Here is a 26,199-nt window from a genome sequence, read left to right on the forward strand (position 1 = left end):
GATACTGAGCCGCCTGGATGCAGTCTTGTGCCATGTGCTCTAGGATCACCCTGCGTGAGCAGGGAGGTTGGACCAGATGACCCACTGTGCATTCTGCCATTCTGTGACACGGGAAAAAAGTAGGGGGGAAGCACAATCTCTCAGCCGCCTCCGCAGCGCCGGTCCGGCCCGGGATCCTGCGGCTGTCCCGCGGAGCTCGCCGGCTCCTCCCGCCGCCCTGCCCGGCGCTGGCTGAGGGCAGCGGCAGCTCCGCGGAGCCGCCCCCGGGCCCGCCCCGCCGCCAGGTGCGGTGCCGCCGCCGTCCGTGGGCCGAGGAAGCGCTGTCACGGCGTGTGCTGCGCAGGAAGGCTCCTGAGCACCGGCCTGGCCGGACCTTTCCGTCGGCGGGTGCCGAGCTGGGATCGCCACCATGAGCAAAATCTCCAAGTTCTTCAAGGGGGGCGGCTCGGCCGGCTCCAAGGGCCGCAGGGGTCCCTCGCCGCAGGAGGCGCTGGCCCGGCTGCGGGAGACGGAGGAGATGCTCAGCAAGAAGCAGGAGTACCTGGAGACGCGGATCGAGCGGGAGCTGGCGCTAGCCCGGCAGCACGGCACCAAGAACAAGCGAGGTGAGTGCGGGCCGGGCCCCGCGCGGTTAAATCCCTCCCGTGGCTGGGGCGCCCTCGGTACGGGGAGCACTCGGCTGGGCCGGGTCACCCGGCACCGCAGGTGTGCAGTGCGGTTCGGCCCTGGGCTCCGAGCAAGTATCACCACACGCCAGGCAGGATGGTAGTTTGGCATCGATTAGTGTTTAATGAACTGTGGATTCATATAGCAGGATGGGAATTTGTTATTTTACAAATTTACTGTCTGTGGTTTCCTGTGCGATTCTCCTGTTTGTGCTCTGTACCGCACGGTACTGGTTGGATACACGGAGGGCAAAGTACTGCTGCTCAGCCGGGAGGGAATCGCTGTTTGGGGGCTCAGCATTGGCTGGGCAGGTGGTGAACGACGTGAAGGATGTGTGGATCTCCTGTATATTCACAAATCAATGCACATTATCCCCATTGCTGATTTGTCCAAATAATGTAAGAAGTATATGTGCAACCAAAAAAAGAATGATAGCTTAGAGCATTAGTGACTAGTGCTCTGGGACCCTGTTAGCTACAAAGGAGAGGATGCTAAGGGGTCAGAAAGCCTGGCTCCTGTGTATATTGATGTTGTCACCCCTGAGAAGCACATGATGGTAGTCAGTGTCTTGGGGATATACAGGCCTCAGAGAAACAAGTTAATTACTTCCTGAAGTCGCATGGAGGCCTGTTTGCCTGAGCTGTATTTTAATTTAAATGCTTAATAATAGAAGAAGAATATTTTGAAGTAAAGATTTGTGATGTAACAAGAAAGTAGGTCTTTTGCCTGCTTGTTCTGTTAATCAGTATTTTAAAAAATAATGCCCTCTAGTTTTGAACTTATGTGGAGCTATGTATTAGAGGTGTCCTGGTTAGCCCTCTAATGTATTTGTAATACTTTACATTTAATAATTATTATCAAGAGGCAGTTTAACTAAACTAACTTTTAGTTAAAATGGATTTAAAATTGTGGGTCAAGATGGGCCACAATCGAGGGACTAAAGTCAGTTGAGAGCTTAACTGAGACAGCTGCTCAAGAGGATGGGAGCTGTTACAATTGTCCCAGTTGTCACTTTATACTCCCCTGGCTTCAGCTGGAGTGTCTCTTGGTCCTTTGTCCAGGTATTGGCACCTCTGTACTGTCACAGTGAGCTAGATCAGGAAGGTGATCCAGCTGGAAGCTAATCTGCTTTGGGACAAAGTGACCCGGTGGCTCCTGGGGCTGAATTCATTGTGCAAAATCCTGAGCTGCAGGGCTGGTACAAGCAAACAGGTTGGTTACTGTGACTGTAGCAATTCCTGGTTAAATCCAGACATACTGCTCTGGAACTTCATCCCAAACCTGAAATATAAGCTGGCACATTTACAGAAAGAAGCAGCATTTCCTGCCTCACTCCCGCCCTTGTGCTGCTCCCTTCCTTTCCCTTAGCAGAGCTCCCTGAAGGGTGTGTTTCAGAAAGCTGGACATGGTAAAATATTGTGGTTTTCTTTGTCTAGGTTATACTTTTTACACAGGATGGTTTAAGTTCCACTTATCCAGTTGACCTGGTAGCTAGATGAGTGCTAGGAAGGAGAGAGTGGGGCACAGACAGGAACGAGAATTTGTTGGGAAAAGGTGGATCTGCTTCATCTTTAACTCAGCTGGTTGATGGTGGTTTCAGGTGTGTGTTGGCCTTTTGCTTCAGACATGCAGCATTCGATATCTGAAGATTGTTGTTCAATATGCCATTGCCCTAGTCTTTTATCTATTAAATTGTTCATGGAGTCATATTACACATTGTAGTGTTGAGCTGATTGTGGTTGGAAATAACTGCCTTTGATTTTGTCATTTGCTTGGGGACCTACAGTGAAGAACAGTAAAGAGGCAAGAGTCGGGCTGAAAGGGCAGTGGGGCAGTTTTTACTCATGCCAAAAATGGTTCTAAAACCAAAATGGGATAACCTAAGTACAGGCAGAGGAGTAACAATATGAACCATATATTGTTTAAAATATAACCTCGCTGTGCCAAAGTGCTTAAATTTAGCAGGATAGTCAGTGAACTGAAATCCCCAATAATATATCTTCATCTGATATGCCAATTGCTTTACAGTTTAATTACTATTGATTTACATTGACATTAGCTAGTGTGTAGTACTGTATAGCTCAGAGAAAATCTGTGCTAACCACCACCTGTTGTAACATTATGTAAACATACATACAAGTGAGAGAATAAAGGTTTTAATCTACATTGCCTTGTCCAATTGAGTGTTTTGGAGGGACATCACTGGTAGTTTTAATGCAGTTTTTTTTTCCTTTGTTGCATTTGTGTAGAAGCCTATGGAAACTAAAATAGGGCTGCCTGCAATTGGAGTAAGATGTATCTAGGGATAGAAAATTAGCAAATTGGCATGAACTCACTTGATTTTTTAGGTATATGAGTCTGAGTCAGTTGCACCTACACAAGAGAGAGCAGATTCAAGCACCAGCAATTTCTCATGACTTCATATGACTCTTGATTGGGTTTCATGTGACATCAGTAGGCTTAACTTGATTTAAAAGCTGTAATGCATTAGCTATGCCATAGATGTGAAACATCACTGAAATACTCCTGGCTTTTCCTTTATGAAGTATCTCTGCAGTTCCTGTACCTAATCTGAAATTAGCTATACTTTTGATGTGACGTATTTCCAGCATTCCCCATTAATATCTGAGATTAGCGAGACCGCTTCAGGGTTTTTTGTATGCTAAAATTCCTCCTGAAAAGGTTATGTCATGAGAAGCAATATTTTTTTCACAGTTAGCATTGAATTCTAATGTCTCTCCATTCCAGGAACAAACTTGTTTAAAATCTCTTGCTCTGCTTTTTTGGGGGGTTTCTCAGTTTCAGCCAATGCATAGCTGCCAACTCCATCTATATACTGGCTTTTCTTATCCATTATTTTAAAGGACATAGAAGAAAATTTAAAGAACAGGAAGTGATACTGAATATTTGAAAACTTTGTTTAAAAGGAAGTGTGTTTTCTGGAGCATGCTTGTAATTGTGAAAATAACATACACATGAATATGCGTTGTTTCACAGACCTTAAAAATATTTTAAAAACCTTAAAAAAATAATTAAGTTAAAATAAGCCATCCAGAATAGGATTAAATCTTATCCATAAAGAACCACATAGTTACTACTGAAGACAAAACCTACGAAGAAAGTGGGAATAACAGGGAGGGTTTCACAAGTAGATGCTGCTAAATATGTTGTGTGTTAGGATTGGGCAGGGCTTATGTAGCCGTGTAGCATTCCTTTTGAATGAGCTGGGTGTGACCAGGAGGCTGTGGAAGCCAAGCAATGGTGCGGTAGGGGTGTGTTGTGGGGGACAGGACAGCCACGCCTACGGCAGGCTGTGGGACAGGCTGGGAAGGAGGGTTCTGGCTGTGGGACAGGCAGGGAAGGAAGGTTCTGGCTGTGGGACAGGCTGGGAATGAAGGTTCTGGCTGTGGGACAGGCTGGGAAGGAGGGTTCTGGTTGTGGGACAGGCTGGGAAGGAGGGTTCTGGCAGGGACCTAAGGGAAAGCCCTTGGTGTGTCTGCTCTGCAAGTTACAGAGATTGTTCCTGACTTTCATGATCACATTTCAAGTGTCTTGCCATGAACTGGAATACTTATAACTGGTCCAGCTCTTTATTATTCTTGATGTTATGAATAAGAAGCTTGACTAGGCCAATATTCAAGCAGCAATCAATTTATTATTTAATATGGTAAAGTATGAGCAATACAGCGCTGGGTACAGTGGGGGAAGTTTTCCCTCCAACTGCACACCGATAATTGATGATTACAGGTATTTATAGGGGTACTCATCAGCTTTTTTCAGCAGTTTCTATTTCCAATCTTTTACTCATCAGCAATTTTTATTCCAAATTATTACATCACAATTCTATACACTATTGTGATTTTAATTTCTCAGGATGTATCTCAAAGGAGTATCCCCAGATGGTGATGGTCCAGTTTCCGAAAGAAGAAAGACTAATCCCATCTGGTGGGGTCCAGCTCCCCAGATGTGGGTCCACCTTTTAATTGCAGAGACTATAAATCTCATAACAGTGATGTCCAGCTTCCCTTTGGTCGAAACCATAAACCCTTGAGGTGATGTTCATCTTCCTTTCTCAAGCTGTTTTTCTCTGCTTCAGTAAGGCATGAGATAAGCATATTTCCTTTATATATATTCCAAAGCTATAGTTTCAAGGATACAAGTAATATTCTAAAATTATACTTCAAAAGATTATTATTGCAGAGCTTTTTATGGATTAAATGCAAGCAAAAAGCAACATCTTTAACACCTTAATTCCAATGCTCCTAAATCAACCAGGGTTAATTGCAAACAAAAGATAAGTTCAAAGGTCTTTTTCCATGCTTTATTTTCCTCAGTTTTTATTAGAATTCACAGCTCTCCCATTGTTGGGGTTCACACATTTCACATTTACAACTACACACATCGCCTGTTTGTACCTGACACAAAACACAACTTTGTATTTCACATTGATTTAGCTCCTCAGTTGTAACTGCTAGTGGCTTGTGGCTTCCTCCACAAGGCATTACAGACTATGAGTGCTGATAATGAGCCTAATTGGGGTCCTATGATTTTTATGGCCTCAGCAGCATTGCCTTTGGTTGTCCCTGGAGTGAGGGAGATCAGAAACTGCAGTCCATGAATCCCTTGCAGGCCTGAGGTGGAGGTGTGTGAACTGAATCCAGGAGTGATACCTGGTATTTTCACAGTGGTGTTACATCTTCAGAAGAATTATTCTTTTCCTACTTCAGTAGTTTTCTCATGGGAATTATAAGGATTATTAGACAATTGTTTTATTTCTGCTTCAGAAGATGATGAGATTGTTGGTGCTTTCTGTACTGATGGGTGTTGGTGGTGTGCTTGACAGGTAAAGGTGGTATTACTGCACTGTTGCTTTTCAGTCTGATCTGGCATGAAACCATGAGGAGGGTGCACAACTCTTCCTATACCATTATTTCTGTTTTTCCTTTTGAAATTTGGATATTCATTGTGGCCAGGATACTTATTGCCCGGCTTGTCATTTCTGCTTCCTTAATAAAGTGTCAGCATTGTAGCGATATAGGAAAAGCACCCTTCTGTTTGTTAATAAAAGGAGTTCATTAATATGCAAATTTAAACTGACATCATAGTCTCCTTTTGTTCCAGACACCTTGACTATAAAATAAAAACTCATATTAAAAACAGTCGTTCCTAATCTGTGAGCTGTATCCTGCTGACTGGATTCAGTTCAGGAAATGCGCTAAAGCCCAGCCAAGTGCTGGCATTAAAAAATTCAGGAGTTGAATTGGTTTTTTTGGAACACAAAAGAAAAAGTGTATGAGTCTGCTTTTGTGGTTTTTTTCCTGGAGAAGCCCTCCACCTCTTCCTGAATGAATTGGTGTTAATTACACTTGCTTCCTCAGACTCTACCTCTGCTCAAACTCATCCTCTCCAGGCTGTCTTCCTTCTTTGAGATCTTTGGAATGGGGAACACCATTTTTCAGTGCCATTCTTAGACCTTCAGTGAAGTGAGTTTGTGTTCTTTACTCAATTTCATTATATTTTAATAGATACATTTTAATCTCCAGTTTTGTAATTAGAATGTGGTAGCATTATAAAACAGAAGCATTTCAATTCTGTAAAACTTGCACACAAGTTTTAAAATGCTTCTAATATGCAGTAGAAAAGCACTAAAAATTCTAGGTACTTTGTAAAACATAGGAAAATAGATTTCAAATAACAAGGAAATTCTCATAAATTAGTGATAGGAGCTGCTGTAGCAAAATACTCTGCAATAAAGGGCATTCATTTAACACACATCACGAAAATCATATAGTGTGGTATGAGAATTTACACTGCTTTGGTTGATAAGAAGGAGAATTAATTTATTTCCTATGGACTGCTTTATTCTGTAAGTCACTGGTAAAACCAAAGAGAATGAAGATAATATCTTGCACCACAATAATTAGGAAAAGCTGCTTATGAATAGCTGAAATAGCAGAGTGTAGCTTCTCCTGTGTTTTCTTGATTTGGGTGTGGTTTAATTAGATGATCTTCAGGATTTTGAAGACTGCTTTGTGTGTAACTGAGGAAATCCATTTTCTCTGTGAGCAGCCAATAATAACAACGCCATTGCAGAGTCCCTTTTCTGAGGAGCACTGACTAGAAAGACTGCCCCATGGTAGATGCCTGCTCCAGCTGAGTGCTCCTCAGTGTCCACAGGTCCTCAGAGTCCTCTCTGGCCCAGCTGGTGTTATGCAGAGTTTCAGACTGTTACATTTGTCTGGAACCTCTAGCTTCCTAACCTAAGAGTCCAGGGTTACACTTGATCCAATGGAAGCTAAGGAAGTGGCTGGTGTCTTAACTCTCCCAACACTAAGCATAATTAAGTAAGGAAATAATAAGTAGGTAAGCATTGTTTGGGGTTAAATAAAAATTAAGTGTTTTAGAATTGCCAGTGAGAATTTTACAATTGTTACATTTGCCATGTGCATTACATCATTTGGTATTTGTGCAACTTCTTCAGAATATGCATGATCTTTGAACCATCCCCCAAAACCTGGGAAAATCTTGGATTTAAGTGCTGTGATTAATCTGTTGGGATTGTGGTTTGCTGTCCTGAAACATCTCACTGCAGGTGGTGGAAGGCATCTTAGCCTGTGTGAATGCCTGTCCTTGAGCAGCTCCTGATGAGCAATATTGATCATGTTGATTCAAGCATTTGTCAACAAAACATTAACTTCTTTAGTGTGCTGTTACTATTCATAAATATTTGTGCCTCCTTGGGGGAATCCTAATTTCATTTGAAAAGTTGTGTACCCCAGTGACAAGGTTCAGTGTTATTACACATGGGCATAAAATACAGGATTAAAATACAGGATTGGAACAGTAGCTGCTGCTGTTGGTTGAGTTTGGGGGGTTGCAGCACTGCTGGGGCTGGCAGGCTCTGAATCTGTTAAAAAAATTAAATGTAGGAGACAAGGGAAAGAATGGGGGTGCTAATAGCATTGAAAGCCAAACTATGGGTTAACTCAGTCTCTTGTTTTGGTTGGTGGGATTTTTAGCCTGGCACATGGGTAGTTTGGAAAGGACTGTCATCAGGAAATGCTTGTGGCAAAACTGTGTGTGTTCCACACCCTGAGGCCAAGAGAAAGTTCTTTTCTCCTCACTCTTGTCACGTGCATTTATTCTGGTAATGATTTACTCTGGGCAGAGTACACAGCTCATAACTTGGTGAATATAAAAGACTAATCTCGACAATATACAAAGATAATGGAGTGTAGCTGGATTTGACTGTGCCCATGTCTACAAAGTTCTTAGTGTCTTTAAATTCTAAGGTTTAAAGATCATGTTCCTAAGTGACTGTTAAGAAATAGATGAGCTAAAAGCTGGAGAAATGCAAATCCTCCTCTGATCTAACCCTTCTGCCTAGCTGGGCCATTTGAACCCTCTGTTGCACTTCACAGTTACTGCTGCGGAGACAAAGTTTACAAAGCACCGTTGGTGGAGTTCTGGTTTTCATGGCAGATCTTCTTACACTGTCTTCTTTAGGTTTTACTTACATTTTGCAGCTTATTCTTTTATTCTCTCTTCTGCTTCCTCCCTTCTGACTTCTCTCTGATGTTTTTCTTTTTCCTTCCCATCTTCCCTGCTTTGCCTGTGTGCACAGGATGGAGTTCAAGATCTCCTACAGTGGAGGAGGAAGCTGCTTTTCCTTGTGGTGCTAAAAGGAGTTAATCTAAAAGTGGCTTCCCAGCATGTTCATGCAACAGCCTGTTGGTGATTAACAGGCTGCCCACCTGGTGTGGTCAAAGTTTGTCTGCCTCATAGTAAGGTAGGAGGGTGAGAATTATAAATTCTGCAGGTCAGCTTGGTGCTGAACCACTTGTCCTTGCATTTGCTATGAAAACACACAATGCACTTTGCCTCTTCCCATTCCAGCTGCCTTACAAGCCCTGAAGAGAAAAAAGAGGTATGAGAAACAGTTGAATCAAATTGATGGGACACTTTCGACCATTGAGTTCCAGAGAGAGGCATTGGAAAATTCCCACACCAACACAGAAGTGCTCAAGAATATGGGTTATGCTGCACAAGCTATGAAAAAAGTACATGAAAATATGTAAGTGTTTTCTAGTAGCTTCCAAGTTGAACTTACTAACCACTTTCAAATTATTCCATTACTACAGACTGTTGTATCAAGTTATAGTTTTGACTTCATTTTTAGTTCAGGCATTGAATGTCAGGAATGCTGTTAGTGCTACAGTGTTATATTTGGCAGAGAAATATCTTTTCCTAACAGTAAATCTAGAAGGAAGTTCACTTAACGGGTGAGATCTGTTTTTTTCAGTCTGTCTTGGCAGTGGAGAGTGGCCTCTGCCCTTGGTTTGTCTAGAAGAAAATCTAGTCATAGAAACTATGTGGACACTTTTCCTCAGAATCCATAAGCTGGACTGTGGGACTCAAAGTACTAATTAAATGCACCCCTTTTCCCCACCACACCCCCCAAAAAATTCTTTTTTTTTTCTTTTTTTTTTGTTTGTCCTATATTGTTTCAAGGGGTGTTTTTCTGCCTGAATAAACAGAGTTAAATCAGAAGGGTTGTTCTGGGAGAAATAAACAGGAACTGAAACAATAACGAAGTTAACAATAAAGGGAAACCTTTAAATGGGGTACAATTCTGTTAAGTTCTCCCTAGTTCTGGTGAAAGCTTAACATCAAAAAAGATCCATAAAATCATAGAATAGTTTGGGTTCAAAGAGACATTTAAAGATAATCCTGTCCAAACACCCTGCAGTGAAGAGGAACATCTTCAGCTAGATCAGGGTCCATCCAAACTGACCTTGGATGTTTGTAGTGATGAGGTATCCATCATTTCTGGGCAACCTGTGCTGGTGCTTCACCACCCTCATTGTAAAAAGCTTCTTCCTTCAATCAAATCTAAATTGCCTCTCTTTTGGATTAAAGCTGTTACCCTCTGCCCTTCACATCAAGCCATGTAAATGTTTATCCCCATCTTTCTTATAAAGGCCCTTCAAGTACCAAAAGGCCTGTAAAGATGCTGACCTGGGGGATCTGCCCATGGGCTGTGACTGGCTGGCAGAGGTGTGAGGAGCACAGAGAGGGAGAGACACACTCTGCTGCAGTTTGGCTTTTGTTTTAATCCCAGCATGGAAGTAGCTGGGCTGGGTGTGGGTGAGGAAAATTATTCCTTGTGAATTCCGCTGTTTGTAGAGTCATGGGCATAAAAAGAAAACAGGGTCTGTTCAAGTCAGTGTGTTCTGTAGGATTTGAATGATACAGCTTTTAAAAAATGTTTCCATGTTACCTTGCCAGGGATTTGAACAAAATCGATGATTTGATGCAAGATATCACTGAACAGCAAGATGTTGCCCAGGAAATTTCAGATGCTATCTCAAACCGAGCCACCTTTGGTGATGAGTTTGATGAGGTTAGTACTTCAGGCCTGTGAGTTTTAACTCCAAAATTATTCTACTGTGCAGTGCTTTGTTTCTCAACAAGTGTGGATGTGAAATTCCTTGGTTCTAGCTTACCCTATCTAGGACAATTGTATAATTTTATTATAAATATAAAAGTTAAATAAAATCATTATAAATAAACTACATAATATACTAAATAAAAATCTTGAAAAGTAAAAATAGAAAAAATCTTATTTTTAAATAATATAATTTTTTATTTTTGTAAAAATTTTAAGAAAAGCATTTTAACTGCATTCCTGTAGTTATTGTTCTCATTTGAGCCTCGGAGGAAGGTCACTAAAACATGTAATTTGTACTACTCCAGGTGGACACTGAAACATGTAATTTTCTGTTGCTCAAAATAGACATCCATTTGACTTGAGTGCATGTCCCTATGTCATGGACAGGCTGCTGTTCATAATTCTGAATATTTGGACCATTTTTTTAAGGTCATTTTTAGTGCTTTGAGATGCAGGTTCTTTTACCTGTTGCCCAGACTACAGAAGTAGCTCTGATAGGTAGAAGTAATACCTGTTGGAGGCAATAAGGGTTCATTCTAAAACTTTTCTCCTGAAAGCCCCCCAAGGCATTTAGGACCTTCTCAAAATTTTTTGCAGTAGCTTTCATCCTGTGCTCCCAGATTTGATTTTGTACATCTAAACAGGATATAATTTATTTCTGATCCAACCATAGTTGAGGATTCAAGGGTCAAGGTTGCTCAAAATTCTTGTAATCTGCAGAGATGGGTGTCAAGCTCAATATCACAACCACTTTTGTTTTGTTTTTCAATTTTGTTTCAAAATGGCCAAGCACTAAGAATCATTTGAAGAATGTCCTGAATACTCAAACCATTCCCTGTATTCCCAACTAATTTGTTCCTATGTTCCCAAATGGACAGCAAAGGAAAATATAAATGCTATATTGCACATATTTGCTTGACTGGGAGGAAGAGGAAGTTTCATTCAACAGCTCTAATTTGTTAAAAATTATAATGATTCTTTGTATTTTGTTCCCATTAGCTGTTTTCCTGTATTTCCCCTTTGAATGTAAATAGACTTTCCAAGAAACATTTAGGCATTACTGGCACAAGGAATGGGATTTGGCCCGAGCTTCAAACAATTGAAAAATATCCTCCCACCCCAAACAGCTGTACAGTGTCTTACTTTTCAACAGTGCTTAACTTTTTGGAGTCTAGGCTTAGTAAGCATGTTGTAGATTGACCTGGAAGTTCCTAAGGGATACCAGCTGAAGCTGATGTGCATTGTTCCTGTTTGGGAAATAAGCCCCTGTCACTCGGAGCATCCTTGTACCAGCTTTTGGTAGGAGTCTAATACTTAGAGCCCTTGGCAGTAACTGGGAAACCTGATTTGCAGGCTACTGCACCTTAAGAGTGCTAGAATCAATGACTGGGATATAAGCTGGTTAGTGTTAAAGGGTAAAATTTAATTTAATTTTTTTAAGGATGTTTTTTCCATGCATTTGGATGCATTTTCTCTTCACATGTGTGCCGTGGCTGTAAGGAGACCATGGAAGCATGTGATTTCTCCTGCTCCAGGCAGGCACAGCATCATTAGAGTTCCTTCTCCCTGGGTTGGCATAGTGTATGTTTGCCTTAAATTATAAAACCATGAGAAAGTAAATGTAGGTGTAAAGTCCTGTGGTGGCTATGCAACTATCATTTTAACTTCTACACTGGTGATAAACAATGTATAAATGTGTAGGCAAAGCCCATTTCAGTATCTAATAGCTCTTACTTTACTACTTTTTTGACATTTACCCCACCCCTCTCCCATTGTTTTTGCCCATTGCTTCTTTTAAACCATTGTATCAACGTGGCAAAGGTCTGTTTCTCCATGTATATGTAGCATTTAGCATCCTTTCTTTGGGAAACTTCAGCTGAGGAATAAGTTCCTTGCTTTTTAAAAAGCATACAGGCTTTTTATTTTTAGCATTGTACAAGTGGATTAGATCACTGTCCAGATCAGTCTCTGCACCTAAAAGCCCACGAGTGCTGCGTGCTTCAAGAGTGAATAACAGGACCCAGGAGGACAGTTTTGGTTCCAGTGCTGCTTTGAAATCACGTATAATCCTGGACTTACATGAGAGGGCTGAGCATAATGTTTAATCACAATCTGCCTTATAACCAGTGGAAGATGTTTGCCTTTTAAAATAGGAGAAATGGCACATTAAAGTTAGAATCCATTGAAGAGTACAGGCTGTAGATTAGGAACAAACCTGAGGACAACAGAGAGACTTTTTACTCCCGTATTTGACTTTTTAGCATGTACTGTACTGCTGTTAGTTTTAAGTTTATTTCTTGTCTCGTTTCTAACTTTCATTGTCCTATTTTCAGTGTTCAGTTTGCCCATACTTAGTAAAAACTGCACATTTAATATGCTGTTTCTTGATATGTTCTTTCAGGTGTAAACTGTTTTTTAGTAGTATTTTGCTTCACAGTGGTTTAATGTGCTCTTGTGTGTAATCACTGTCAGAATTTGTAAATAATGTTTTCCTTTAATTTAGGATGAGTTGATGGCAGAATTAGAAGAACTGGAGCAAGAAGAACTGAACAAGGGAATGAGAGATGTCAGGTTGCCAAGTGTTCCGTCCACATCGCTGCCTTCTCGCCCTGGTAAAGTGCCTGCTTGCCATTTTACATTTCTCATGATTAAGCCATGCTGGGAAAAAGGGGAGAGGAAGAGAGGGTTTCAGATATGTATTTAACTCTGTTATAACTTTTCAAATGTTATAAATTCCTTTTCCTATTTTTGTATCTGCTTAACAGAAAAAGCAGAGTGGGATTCCATTTTGCTCTGTGAAAGCATTTAGGACCAAATTCTCTGTAGATTTGGGGTGACAAACTTGGGAAACTTGACCCTGCAAATATACTGATGAGTCTCCTACTCATTGGAGTCTCCTCCAACCTTGAGGACTGATCTTTTTTGCCTTTTTTTTTCTTCTTTTTGGCAATTAAATCCTTAGTCTCTTTCAATTAGAGTCTGACCTAGATTCCAAATGTTTATGTCATAAAGGTCCAGCTTTGCAGGGTAGTGGTTTGATATTTTCCACTGGAATTTTAATTAGAAATGAAGGAGGCATGGGGAAGTGCATATTTAAAGACATAGGTTCCTTCCTTTGCTTTCTTTGTACTGAACAGCTTATTCCTGGTATAAGCTGTAGTTTGATTTTTCTGTAGTTCCTCTGTGTTTATTTTGAATTCAGCCAGAGGCAGTCAACTTTTACTACACTTTTCACTGTCAGTTGAAAGACTTGCTGTGTACTGACATTAGTAAAAGAATATAAATACTTGATGGTAAGGACAGCACACATATGACACAGGTGGCTTATGGTTTCTGCTACAGAACAGGTTACCCAGACCAGCTCAACTCAGATACTATGATATGTGTTTTGGCAGATGACACTTAGATCCTGAGAAGCAGTTTAAAATGTTCAGGCTGAGACTGTGGCCTCATTACTGAATTCAGCTGCAGAACAGCTAGTAAAATAAAAAAGGGATTTAGAAAAACAGTGAAAATTCAGTCTGGCCAATTAGGATGACAATCATACATTGTCTTCCAGATCCAGCTGTGCCAGTTGACATTTTTATTAAACCCAGACCATCTCCATGTGCTTCTCACTATTTTAATTTTCTACATCCATCTGTATGGCTGCTTTAGGCAAGATGAGCTGGTTACAATTATATAGTTCAAGGCTGTGAAAAACTGGTTTATGTTTCCTGCTTACTGTTACACAGCAACAGCAAGGTCAGACCAGTTGATGGATTTATAATGCTTCTAATTGGACATGCATGTTGATTTTGAAGATGAGGAAACTGCAGTGAAGCAAGGCATAGTGACCTTCCCCAGTCACACAGTGAACCTGTGACTCTTGCAGAAGAGGGACTGAAGCTGTGATCCCCCAAGTGCTTCTCCCACCCCAGTCCCTGAAGGTGGTAGTTGCAGTTCCCTCGAGACGGCGGCTCCTGGCCCCATGGCTGCCTCAGGTGGGAGCCAGCTGGCTGCTCTAAGGTGCACAGGAGGGTGTGGGACCCACCAACAGTGTTCACTGGTGGGTGGAGAGATGCCAGTCCTGATGTGCACAGCCCACAAATGGAGGAGGCAGCCTGAGGCTGAACCTTGGCTCTTGGGCATCTAGTTTGCAGGTCAGCAAATGAAGACAGTTTGGGTGAGGTCTTAGTGTAGTGAATGCAGATGATGTGGGATAGGAGACTTGGGTACAAAGTGTGTGTAGGACCTGATACAGAGCTGGGAATTGTTGTTGTAGTGACCACAGCAGTTAACTGATGTTACCTGAGCAAAGCAAGTTCAGGAATGTCTTTCTCCATTTAATAAATGACCCCACCCATTAAAATGGGGTGAGTTCATCCAGAGACTTGCATGTGCAGAACCTCTCAGCACTATTTGGAAAGGTAGCAGGATGTGCAGCTGGCCAGGGTAGGTCACTTTTCTTGTTTACATGGTAGTGAGAGAATTGACAGTATTCTTGTGGGCCTTTTCTGGCTGTGATAACCTTTTGAAATGAAATATTTTTTCTGTGTCTTTCAGTAGGAGTGACATCAGACCTATATTGTGAACTTCAGGGCTCTATACAAAATAATGATGGGGGAAAATAGTCGCATCTCTTATGGGCTTCATTCCTGCATTACTTATGTTCAGCTTCCTACTCAGTAAATTGGTCTGAGCTCTTCAAACAGAAAAGCACTATGCAGGTCCTCATGCTAACAGATAGAATGGTTCTGATTGTTACATTAGTTTATGGTTATTGTCTCTTTATCTGCAGCAACAACCAGGAAAAGAGCAGAGGATGAAGATGAAATGAAGAAACTGGCTGCCTGGGCTTCATAAGAGCATGGTCTTTCTATAACACCAAACATTACAGTGCAGAATGTAAGGAGCTGTACTGCTGTTTTATAACCATACTGATGGTGGTTGCATTTCATACAGGCTGGGGTTTTTTATGGCACATCTTGCCGAGACTCATGTTACTGCTATATTACAAAATTAGCTTAAAAACCAGAATTAAATAGTTGCCTAAACCTTCAAGCATAATTTTTTTTCAGCCTCGTCAAGAGATTTGTTTTATTATTAGTATCAGTTTTTAATAGGCACTATCTTACCATATCTCTTGGTTTGTAAAACCCATGTGCCTCACTTATGCTCAAAGCTGGATTCATTTTTGAAATGAGAAAGTTAAGTAAATCATCAGGGTTCTATAACTAGAGGGTTTTTTTGGTTCAGACTATTTAAATATTAGCAAAACAGCTTAATACGTGTCCTCACTTGCAAGTTCTTTGAGCCCAAGAACTAATAACTATTCATTTGGACATGAAGATTCAAACAGTCTGCCTGGAGCAACTTAGGGTGTCCTAGATACTAAGAGGAAGCTCTTCTGTAGGCTTATTGAAGTGGAATGTGTTATTTGTTTTAACTGGCCTAAATGTCCCATGCACTTCTATAGGTCAACTTGAATTTATTTTGGACTATTTCTGACTAGGTTACAGAATTACAGTGATCGAGGAAAGGAAAATTAGCAACACATTTTTAGTTACACAATTTCAAAATAGCTTTAATTTTTGAGCATCTGGTTCTTTTCTCTTACTCAGTTTGTGAATTGAAATATTACCAGTGTGTTGTATTTGCAGGGCCTTTTTAAACCCTGGTTAAAAGCTGATTCTGGCTTACTTGTAAAGTTGGTGTGTTACTGTCCAGCTGACAGTGTTTTAGCCTAAGGAAAAAATGCCACTTTTGAGTGCTAAGCTACTACATATATGGAGAGATGGCTGTTCAAATACAGCCCAAAAATTAAATAGGCTGCTTTGTATTAACAAAGTATTAAATAAGTCTTAAACTGTGTGCTAGTAGCCTGCTGTCAATCACAAGGAAATCATAGAACAGTGTGGAGTTCCTAGGGGTGTAGGAAGCAGAGTCCTTCATCTAGGTTTCTTGTTTTCAAATTAATTTAAATTTAGTGATGACTGAACCACCTGGGGAATAGTGGTGGACTTGGTTTCTGTAGATCTTTAGCGACAGAAGACTGACCCCTTCTCCTGCACGCTTCAGTAACCTTCAGCTTAGTGGATTTTAGGTTAAGTATAAGCAAATACATGTTTCTAGACATGGTCTGCTCAGAGCCTTTCAAGTTGAGCCCCATGGATGAAGCCCAAGATGTATAAACCCTTTGGAGAGATTGAATTTTTCAGGACTTTCATTCTCTGTGGAGGAATTGCTTTTGGATTGTATCTGTATGAGAGCTGAATCAAGCCTTGCCACTTCAGATAATTTTCTTACTGGATAAAACAGGTTGTGTTTATTCTGTCCTAAAATTTGGAGGTACCAAGAAAATTGTCCCATTTTGTTGAGATTAGAGGAAATCTGGAATTATTTAATTTTTGTTTTAAATACAAAATAAAACAGGAAAAAAAAAAAAGAAAGACGCTGCTGCCTTAAATTTAAAAATAAATTTTGAACTCTCAAGGAGAAAGAAACCAAATACTAACAAAATGCTACTTGGTTTTAACGCTTGCTGAAATTCAGCATGAGATGCTACCTGAAAGCAGGAATATTTAGTAAAATAGCAAATATTCATAGTTATTAGAAATCCATTTGCCAACCGTTCTGGCTTGAATCCTGTGTTCAAGGTGTGCAGTTTATGCAGGTCTCTGAGTTGTGTACAGAATATTTTAACACACACTGGGGGTGTGACTGTGCAAGGCTGGCAGTGTGCTTGTGGACACTTCTGGCATTTCTAAATATGAGGCGAAGCCAACACAGTCCCATAGTTAGTTTGGAAAAGCTGGCTCCCAGCCTCTGTTCTTGTTTGCATTAGTAGTTTAACAATGCTTAGCTCTTATGTAGGTAGCACTTGGCATATTCAAAGTGCTCTACAACCTAATGGGTCTCTAAGCTTCCATTTTGGAACTAAAGTGACTTCCAGTCTGCTTTGGAAAATGTAGGCCTGCTGTTTTTGAATAAGAACTTTCCATGCGAGCACCCCTCACTGGAGACAAAATAATCCTGTAGAGATCTTCTCCTTTGCAAACCAGCATTTGACTGCTGACCACCAGCAATGTTTTGGCCCATTGCTGACCCTGAAGAGGCTTCAGGTGTGTTCAGCTTATTAATGTTCAGACCAAGCACTTTAAAAACAAGACTTTTGAAAGGTGAAGAAATGAAACTGAATATTCAGATGAGCTGCTCTGAAAGCTTGTGTATAGTCGTGAAAGACAGACTCATGTACCAGTTCACAGGCCAGGAAGAGAGATTGGTGAAATTAAACTCAGAAACACTGTAGTGATGTACAGAAAGGAAAATGCTCCCTGGACCTCCGTAACTGGAGTGTTTGTTGCCATATATTTTTTTTTGCACCAGTTTTCTTCAAGGGAAAAGGGTTGTAGGGATTTAATTCAGCTGAGGGAGTGGCTCTTTCCTGTGTAAATTCAGATAACAGTGGGACAAATGGCTCTTTCTTACTGAACATATGCCTCTCTTCATGCCAAGATGGTATTTGTTTAGTGTGTAAGCAGTTGAGAGTGAATAGTGTCAATGTGTTATTGTAAATGTACCCTATTAACTGGAACATATTTTACAGGAGGACTGTGCAGCAGATGGTGTACTATAACTGACTTCCTTTCTTGTTGCTTATTTATTCTGGGATTGTTTTTTTTCTCCTAACAAGCTTAGACATTTTTAGCCTGGATAACTTTAAAAAGAGGGAAAAATATTAACAAAAAGTAAATATAATTCATGTATGTATATATATATACACACTGTAAATAAATATTTTGGTGTCATGTTTGTGTTACATGATTTTATTAAATTTCTTTTCCTATCACGCAAAACTGTAAGTACCCTCCTTATATTGTCATTAGGGTATAGTGCTATTTTAAAGGATATGAGAATATTCTGAAATATTCTTTTGATGTATTAATCTTTCAGCAGACAGTTACAGTTCAAGAATTCTTTGAAGTTGATTTGGTTTAAAAAACATCCAACTAAAAACCCCACCCCAGTGTAAGCTGTGGTGTTTGGGCTGCATTCCTTCACATTTAACCATGGTGTTGCAAGAAATTTTTTAAATTTAATATATCCAAAGCACCTCCCTCTCATCCCCTCTGACCTGAAGATCTTATCATTATTCCAGAAATATGTGTTTTTCACTTTCCAGGCCTTACTTGAAAGGAAGAATGATCAGGTCTTTTAAAAATAAAAAAGAAAAAAATATGATAGGCAAGGATGAAGACAAATCCAAAAGGCATTTTTTTCATTCACCTTATTAGAATCTCTTTAAAGTCTGTGTGTGTAGTGTCTCACCTTTACTGTACACACACATATATTTACATGTATGTTTGAAATGTTGGAGCAGTGATTTAGGACCACCATTCATTATCTGGTGTGGAAAGGTTTCAATTGCTTGGGCAGCTTCTCTTTTCCTCTTTGTGAGTCCTAAGGGCTTTGTCACAAAATGCCAAGGAAGTGCTGTGGAACAAGCACTGCTATCTACAGCTGTGGGGGGTGGAAGAACAGGATGAGTGTGCAGGGGAAATATTTAGAAAATCTCACTGTCTTTCATGATGTAGAGCTTATATTATTTTAATTATGTCATTTTTTTAGAAACATAAAGAGAAAAATTTAGTCTCAAAAATTATTTAGCAGCACATCTTAAGAATTACAAGTAGTATAATTTCAGGTAGCTGTCATATTTTCTCACATCTGTCCCCATTGCAGAGGGGGACCTTCATAGCACTGTTGAGTCAGGTGTATATTGTGTAGGAAAAGTATAGCTGCTTTATGTGACCTTGATCGTAGTTTAAATGGTTCATTTTGTTATCAGCATGTGATTACCTGGTCACCACTACACTCTTGGGATCAATATTAGATAATGTAGTTATGAAATGCTAATATGTGCCTAGAAATTTCTGAACAGCCTTGTATACCTAAGATGACTGTGTCTGGCAGGGTCACAGAGCCCCTGTGCTGCCCTGCTCCCTCCTCTCCTGCACACTACACTTGTGTTTTCATGTTTTGCTTGTATGTATGCTGGCTGACTTTTCCCCCTGCAGCTAGAAGTCTTCTGATAATTCCCTGGTTGCTGTTTACTACAGTTGACTGTCAAATTCCTCTTTACCAAGATAAACTTTGGGCAAATACCATCTTGGGGAGTTTGGGCTTGACACTTACGCAGCCCCTTACAGCCTGTGCTGGCTCAGCAGCCACTGCTACCCAGGCTGTGTTTAGGGCAGTGTAGGTGCCCCTCAGCTGGCTTTCTCAAAGGACAGGCATCCAGCTCTCCTAGACTGATAGGCAAGTTGAGGATCTGTGATTTGAGCTCTCTGTGATGTCTCTCTTAAGAGTTTGTACTCTGGCTGAGCAGTCAATGTACTGACCAGTGCAGTCATTTAATCAAATAGGTGGTATTGGATTAAATACCTGTTGTCTGAGCTGGTGGTCTGCTCCCATGGAAGTGGTGTCAGTGCCTCCCATTCCCATTGCTGTGACATCAGCTTTCACCATGTAAGTCTTATGGGGAAAGGAGTCTTTTGTGGGTTCAAACAGGATTTACATGGACACCCCAACTCTACCCTGAGTTTAGCACCCTGTCCTCAAAAAATTAAACTTGTACTTTAGGAGTAAAGGGAGTGTTCAGATACATTTAATTTATAAATATATCCAGCTTTCTATCTTAGCTTTACTTTTGTACTCAGCTTACTAAAGAGACCTTGGTGCAGCTGCTGAACAAACTAAGCTCAGCTGGGACTGCAGATGTATAGGCATGTGTAGGGTTGTTGTATTACCCCATAGCCACCTATTGTCTGTACCCTGTGTGTTTATGGGGTGTTGGAGTGCCTGGTGTGGCTGCTTTGCTGCCCAGCAGCAGTGGTGAGTCCATCAGTGCCAGGGCTGGGACTTTGCAGACCTCCAGGAGGAGCTCTGGGTTCAGCATACAGCAAGAAACTCCAGCAGGCTGGAAAGCTGCAGTTTTCTCACAGGACCTGATTTCAGTCTTACTGCTCATGCTGGAGGAAATGGTCTGCCTGCAAGTGCTGCTCAAACACCAGGGGTGAAATCCTCCCACACTTCTCATTCCTGTCACAAATACCCACTTGTTCAGAGTTAAAATGCTCTTTTAAATACTAACCCACCTTCTTGGCTGCTTCTCTGGCTTCTTTTTTGTTCTCTTTCCCTGTCTATGGCCACCTTGGCACCCAGATTTGTTCCCTGCTCTGGACTAATGCAGGAGCTCAGAAGCAGATCATCGTGCAGCAGTTTACCAGCCCCCTCTCTACACAATCAGGCCAGGACAAAGAGCTAAGACCAACCTCAAAGGTTTAAGTCTGTTACAAATACTCATTTTGAAAAAGTTTAATACTGGGTCAGTGAATTGTGCCTTGCAGTGACCAGCTGCAAGCTGGATGTCACTGGAACACATTGAAGACACTGAACTGCAAGAGGGATTCCTCAGTCGAGTCTGTCTCCCAAACCCTGTGAGGGTTCAGAGCACGTCAGTCATTGTGAGGTAATGTCAGTGCTGCTTTGGGTTAGGGGGAGCATGTGGGACATGTCTACAGGCAGGTATTGCAGCGCTGGTTTTGAGGCTGTTGATGTTCATGTGTGAAAGTAACCACTTTGATTTATTGAGGATTTGGATCTCAAAAGGTAGCATTACCAAGGAGAGGGTTTATTTGGCACAGGAAATTCCATCTGAACTGACACCCTCTTACAGCTGTAATGCAGTTTCAGAAGTTCATAGATAAACATAGGTTGGAGATACTACCTTGCACTTTCTCAGGTTAAAACCTTCAGCTCCCAATGCTTTGCAAGCAGTCAGCAAAATATTTTAGTCAACTCAGTTTACTGAGCTAGGAAAAAAAAATCCCCCTGTGTGAACCAAGTAGTCTGGAAAAGGTTTGTAACAGCACTAACGTGAGAACAGATCTTATTGTATTGTAGCAGACACTTGTGGTTGAACACAAAGGACTAAATTTTATAAAGAAGACAATAGGAGAGAAAAAATGATGGGGGAAAATGATAACAAGTTGAGACACTAATTTATGTAGCCTGAGAATCTGTCTAGAGCACATATTGTGTCTGAATAAACTGAAATCTGAGTCAACAGCTGCTACACCAGAGCAGAGCATAGAAGCCTCTTTGTTGAGAGAAGAGATCTTGTCCTGTGACCTTTGGATAATCGTGAGTCTTGTGTAACACACGTCATTTGAAAAGTGAAATCAGTTGAGATGTTCTTTCTGTGGTTTTCTAGACTCAGATGTGAAACTTGTCTCACAGAGGATGCCCCTAGTGAACTACAGCATGCTGACAACAAAAATAGATGAAAGCAATTATTTGCACATTCTGTTTCTCAGGTTAAGTCACAGCAAAGTTGAGCTGAATTTTTGATTGTTTAATGCTCTTTCATCATCCATTACTTTGCACATTAATTTTGCTGCATTCTTAAATTAATTTTTAATGGCCCATCTAGGTAGGAATAACTAAGTCAAATATGACCGGTCATTCTCTGCAGTTATCTCTACGAGAAACACATTTTTTGGGCTGCTTTTGTACACCTAAGCAGGAGCAATGTCTCTATAGGCACACAAACATCTAGCTGAATCTTAGTCAAAAGATTACACAGAGTGAGACAGTTTTCTCATCTGTTTTTTTCTGATGCAAATTATTATCTCCTTAACAAATTAAAATCCAAGAGGAAGCTCCTGATGTTTTTGTTAAGTTTACAATTATCCCACAAGCTGTGCTGCAAGATTTCTAAATTCCTAATGCACATCCACACACAAAAAAATAAACTTCTCAGGGCAAGACTTCTTCTAAATGCACAAAGCAGCTGCTGTAATAGGGTAGAGGTCTTGCCTGTTGCCCCTGCTCGTCTGTGTAACAGGTGTATTTATCCTGCAGAATGAGGGGGAAAGGGAGACTCCATCACACCACAAAGAATCCACCCCATAACCTGGTCACCAGCAATGCCTAGAAAGAGCCACAGGAAATCTGGGAGGAGAGATCCAGTTGTTTTGCCACATGTAGCAGCTGCTTTCTAACCTTGCTCTATCTATCTATCTATCTATCTATCTATCTATCTATCTATCTATCTATCTATCTATCTATCCATCCATCCATCCATCCATCCATCCATCCATCCATCCATCCATCTATTGATTTTTCAGACAATGCAAAGCAATAATGAGATCTTGAAAGGTCAATGTACAACCTTCTCCCAGTAGATGCTTGCTGGATGAACAATGCTTGACAAACCCACGTTAACTGCCAACCAACCAACCAACCAACCAACCAACCAACCAACCAACCAGTGTTTCATAGTCATCCTCAGCATTTCCATAAAACAGCTGTGGCAGCTGTGTTTTCTTCTCAATGAAAAAACATTAATCCACATGTGATTGGGAAAACAGAGACCTGTTTCTCCATGAAACATGAAAGCATCCTAGTGTGTTCAATTTGACTTTTATCAGAAAGGAATATCACAAATCTAGAAGCAGCGAATAATTTATAAGCAAGGATATTTAAACCTACTTGAAATCCAGTTGAGATATCCCAAGAAAAAGTTCCTGTATTGTACAGGCAAAAGTCTCACTGGATCAGCATATCATCTAATTTTAGCCTGCTGACAAGTCAAGGGGGTCAGCAGTAACCCTAGGATTGCACCAACAGACTTACTTTGCAATTAGGGTGAATCATGTAGTTGCTTTCTTCCTCAGGTTCCTTGTTTGCACAGCAGAGGGAAATACAATACCTATCTTCAGATACAAAGTGGGGACAAACCTCATTTGGCACTCTGGTGATCCTCAAGTCAAAGAAGTGCTGAGTATGAATCAGCAAGCCTTTAGGGTTTCCATGAAGAGCTTGAAAGGGCTAAAAAGGGGAAAGGTCTCCATGAAGATTGTGCTGAAAACCAGGAAAACAGGCTGGAGCACTGCTTTTGAAGGCTTAGCAAAGGGTTAAGGTGCAGAACCTTTAACTTCCCTTAAAATAGATGAGACTTGGCCACTGCTGAGAGTTGATCTCAGAATCCCATTTATTAGGCCAGTGCTTTGATCAGCCTCTGCTAGAAGGAAGACCCATGCTGAGGGTTTCTGCACTGTGGGGAGTGATCTCTTCCTGACAGGTGATGCATGTGACAGGTGAGGTCCCTGTCTCCCAAAGCCAAAGGGTTCAGCTCCGGCTAGCAGGGACTTTGGAGGACTGAAATTATTACTCCAAGTTCAGCACTCCTACGTCCATGCCTCCTCTTTCTCCAGAGCCATGCTGCCCTGCTTTGCAGTTTGTGCTATTTGCAAGCCATACCAGAATTCCAGCCTGGGTTAGATGTTCTGATGTGCTTAATGAGACAGAAAAGGCACAAGTCATACACATAGGGGCAGGAAAACAGTGAAGATCTGGGTTATACACAAGAGAATTACACTGAAAACCATTTTTCTCAATGTCAGGAGGAGGTTAAGGGTATAAAAGGACAAAGAGAAGCTTTGCCAGTTGAGTTAGAACATCACTAGCTTTCCTGAATTTTAATTTCAGTGTCAAGCACTGTTCTGTTGCAGAAAGACTTCATGTAAAAAATTCTCTTTTTCTTAAGTAAGAATAGCGTACACATCAGGCTGATTTATCCAGCTAAGCAGAATTACATTTGAGAACTCAGCCAATTACAGAGCTCCTTCAGCCTTCCTGTTACATGACAGTGAAAAATGCTTGTCTTGGAAACATCCTGCTTGTGCACATCCTGAGCTCTGGGCAGCATCACTGTAACTCTGCCTGACGCTTGTTAAACTGGACTCTTCAATCCTAGTATCACTTTGTTTTGATGATGCTGGATAAACCTGCAGTTTGGGGCTTTTAAATATGTCCACCAGAAGAAAAAAGATGCTTTTTATGTGGCACCGAGTTATGCTTAGACATGTCTCATGACAACCTTTTCCTGACTCTAGAACAACCATCAGAACGGTTCTGAATTCATCAACCCAAGGAGAAATTTCAAGAGAAACATTTTGTATTCCAGTGTAACACTCAAGATACCCAGCTGGAGAATAAGCTGTGGACTGACCAAATCACTGTTACTCTGAGGATGAAATGTTTGTTATTTGTATCTACTACAAAATAAGGATATCTATAGATACATTAATATTTTATTGTTTAGCATAAAGCATGTTTATGCTAAATGTTTACTATTTTCCTTATTTTTCCACTCCTCTGAATCCACAAAGTTGCATCAGAAACAAAAGGTAAATAAAACCTGGGCAGATCAAAAGGACTGATCAGAAACCCTGGGCTCAGTGTTTTCTTTGCAATGCACAATCTGAGAAGGACTGAACACAAAAGGGTGTCCTCTGAAATAAGGCTGGGATAAAGGTTAGCACAGTGAGGCTGGCAAAGAAACCCCAGTGCTGTGGGAGAAGGTGATCCTGAATGGGTTACAATTGACACAGAGCCTAAACCACTCACAACACAGAAACTAATAATTAATGGAGGAGTTCTGATCAACAAATGAGTGAACAGTTTTACTTTCAAAGGGGAAAAATGCTCAGGTGTAAACTATGGACAAGTTTCTCTTGTCCTCTTTCCCTTCTCTCTCATCTTTCACCTAGGAGGTTAAGATCCTATGCATTAACAGTGTGTTGAAGATCATAATAGTGCAGAACCACCAACAGGTAGATTCAAACAAACATGGATGTGAGGATACAGTTCAGTTACCCAAGCACCCCTTAAAGCAAGTTCTGTATTTTGTAGGAAAAATGTGTATCTACTTTGGAGTGTTGGAACTGTCTAGTAATTGGAACGTTCTGATCTCTTGCACCAAGACTTAATTGAAATATAGGAAGCAATGATAGGAAGAAAGACCCCTAAGACCTGGCATTCTATAGAGTGTTTCCTGTGGGATTCTTCCCTTCCTTGGTAGTTTGTGAACTTGGTCTATTGATTTGTGTTATCTGACATTTCTAAGAAAAACCCGATTGTAGCAGCCACTTCAGAACATAATTTTTTTGAATTCCACACCACTCACCCAGCATGTATCAGTCTGCCATAGCTAGGATAGGAAAATCTCCTCTACAAACCACATGAAACTTCCTACAGAAAGTTCTACTCAATTTTTTTCTAGTACAATAAATGCTGTTCCTTTGTAGCTACATTTCAAAAAAGGAATAGAAACTGCAGAGACAAAAAAGTCAAATTAGTGTTCTATTGAGCTGCAGAGAGTAAAACCCATCTAGGGCAGACATACCATCTAGAACAGGAGCTTTCCTGGTCCCTTTTCACTTTAATTGTAAAACTGTAAACTGTTGTGTTGTATGTTCTACACCCAGTTAATGGTTGTCAGTGGGAAAGGTATGGAGTGGGAGTTTATAGGGACTCATTCTTGATTAAATACTAGTCAGCATTTTAATTGATTTAGCAGTACACAAATCAAAAGCAGAGAAGTGGTGTGGGCAGACTGCATGTGCTTTGGAGGATAAAAAATCCGGCAGGATTACAAGATGCAGTATTAAAAAAAGGCCCCAGTAAGATTAAACTACCCACTATGTATTAAAATCTAAAACAAAGGGGAAAACCCTGTTGTATATCAGTGGCTGAGCTATTAAGGCAATCCCCTACAGCAGAAAAGAACAACCTGTTACTGGTTATTCTTGTAACTAGCTCACTCTGCTACAGTTCCAGTTTGAATATTTCTCTGTACTTTCAGCAGGGCAAAGAAGTCCACTGTCAATTCTTACAAATGAAATATTGGAAATGTGGCTTTTTCTGTACTGAAATTGCAGCAGCGAGTGAAAAAAGAAAGAAACACATGGAAAATAGTGCCAGAATGGATCTAAGCAGCAGAAATAAATTCACTATGGGATTGACTTGGAATAAACCTTGATCAAGATGTTCAAGGCCACAATGGGCTGTCCACCTCAAATTCTGCATGTCCTTTAGGGATGATAACCATTCAGTAACCAGTAACAGAGCTAAAGTGATACCACACTGCTGCTGAACAAATTCACTTTTTCCAGCTCAGTTTAGTTACAAGCTCCCCCTAAACCAAAATGTCTGTTCATAGGATACTAAATACTTTGGGTTAGCAAAGTATC

The 26,199-nt window shown here is 40.8% G+C and overlaps 1 protein-coding gene across 1 annotated transcript; it reads left to right on the forward strand.

The window, feature by feature from the left end:
• Window positions 1–274: 274 nt before the first annotated feature.
• Window positions 275–17,888, forward strand: CHMP4C (charged multivesicular body protein 4C). The gene is made up of 5 exons (XM_064706282.1): window positions 275–605; window positions 8,563–8,740; window positions 9,955–10,069; window positions 12,621–12,729; window positions 14,898–17,888. The coding sequence occupies exons 1-5, from the start codon at window positions 410–412 to the stop codon at window positions 14,960–14,962; spliced, it is 663 nt and encodes a 220-aa protein (XP_064562352.1). The 5' UTR covers window positions 275–409; the 3' UTR covers window positions 14,963–17,888.
• Window positions 17,889–26,199: the final 8,311 nt, after the last annotated feature.

The sequence above is a fragment of the Zonotrichia leucophrys genome, chromosome 2 (genome assembly GCF_028769735.1).
Source record: "Zonotrichia leucophrys gambelii isolate GWCS_2022_RI chromosome 2, RI_Zleu_2.0, whole genome shotgun sequence".
Classification (NCBI taxonomy): Eukaryota; Metazoa; Chordata; class Aves; order Passeriformes; family Passerellidae; genus Zonotrichia; species Zonotrichia leucophrys.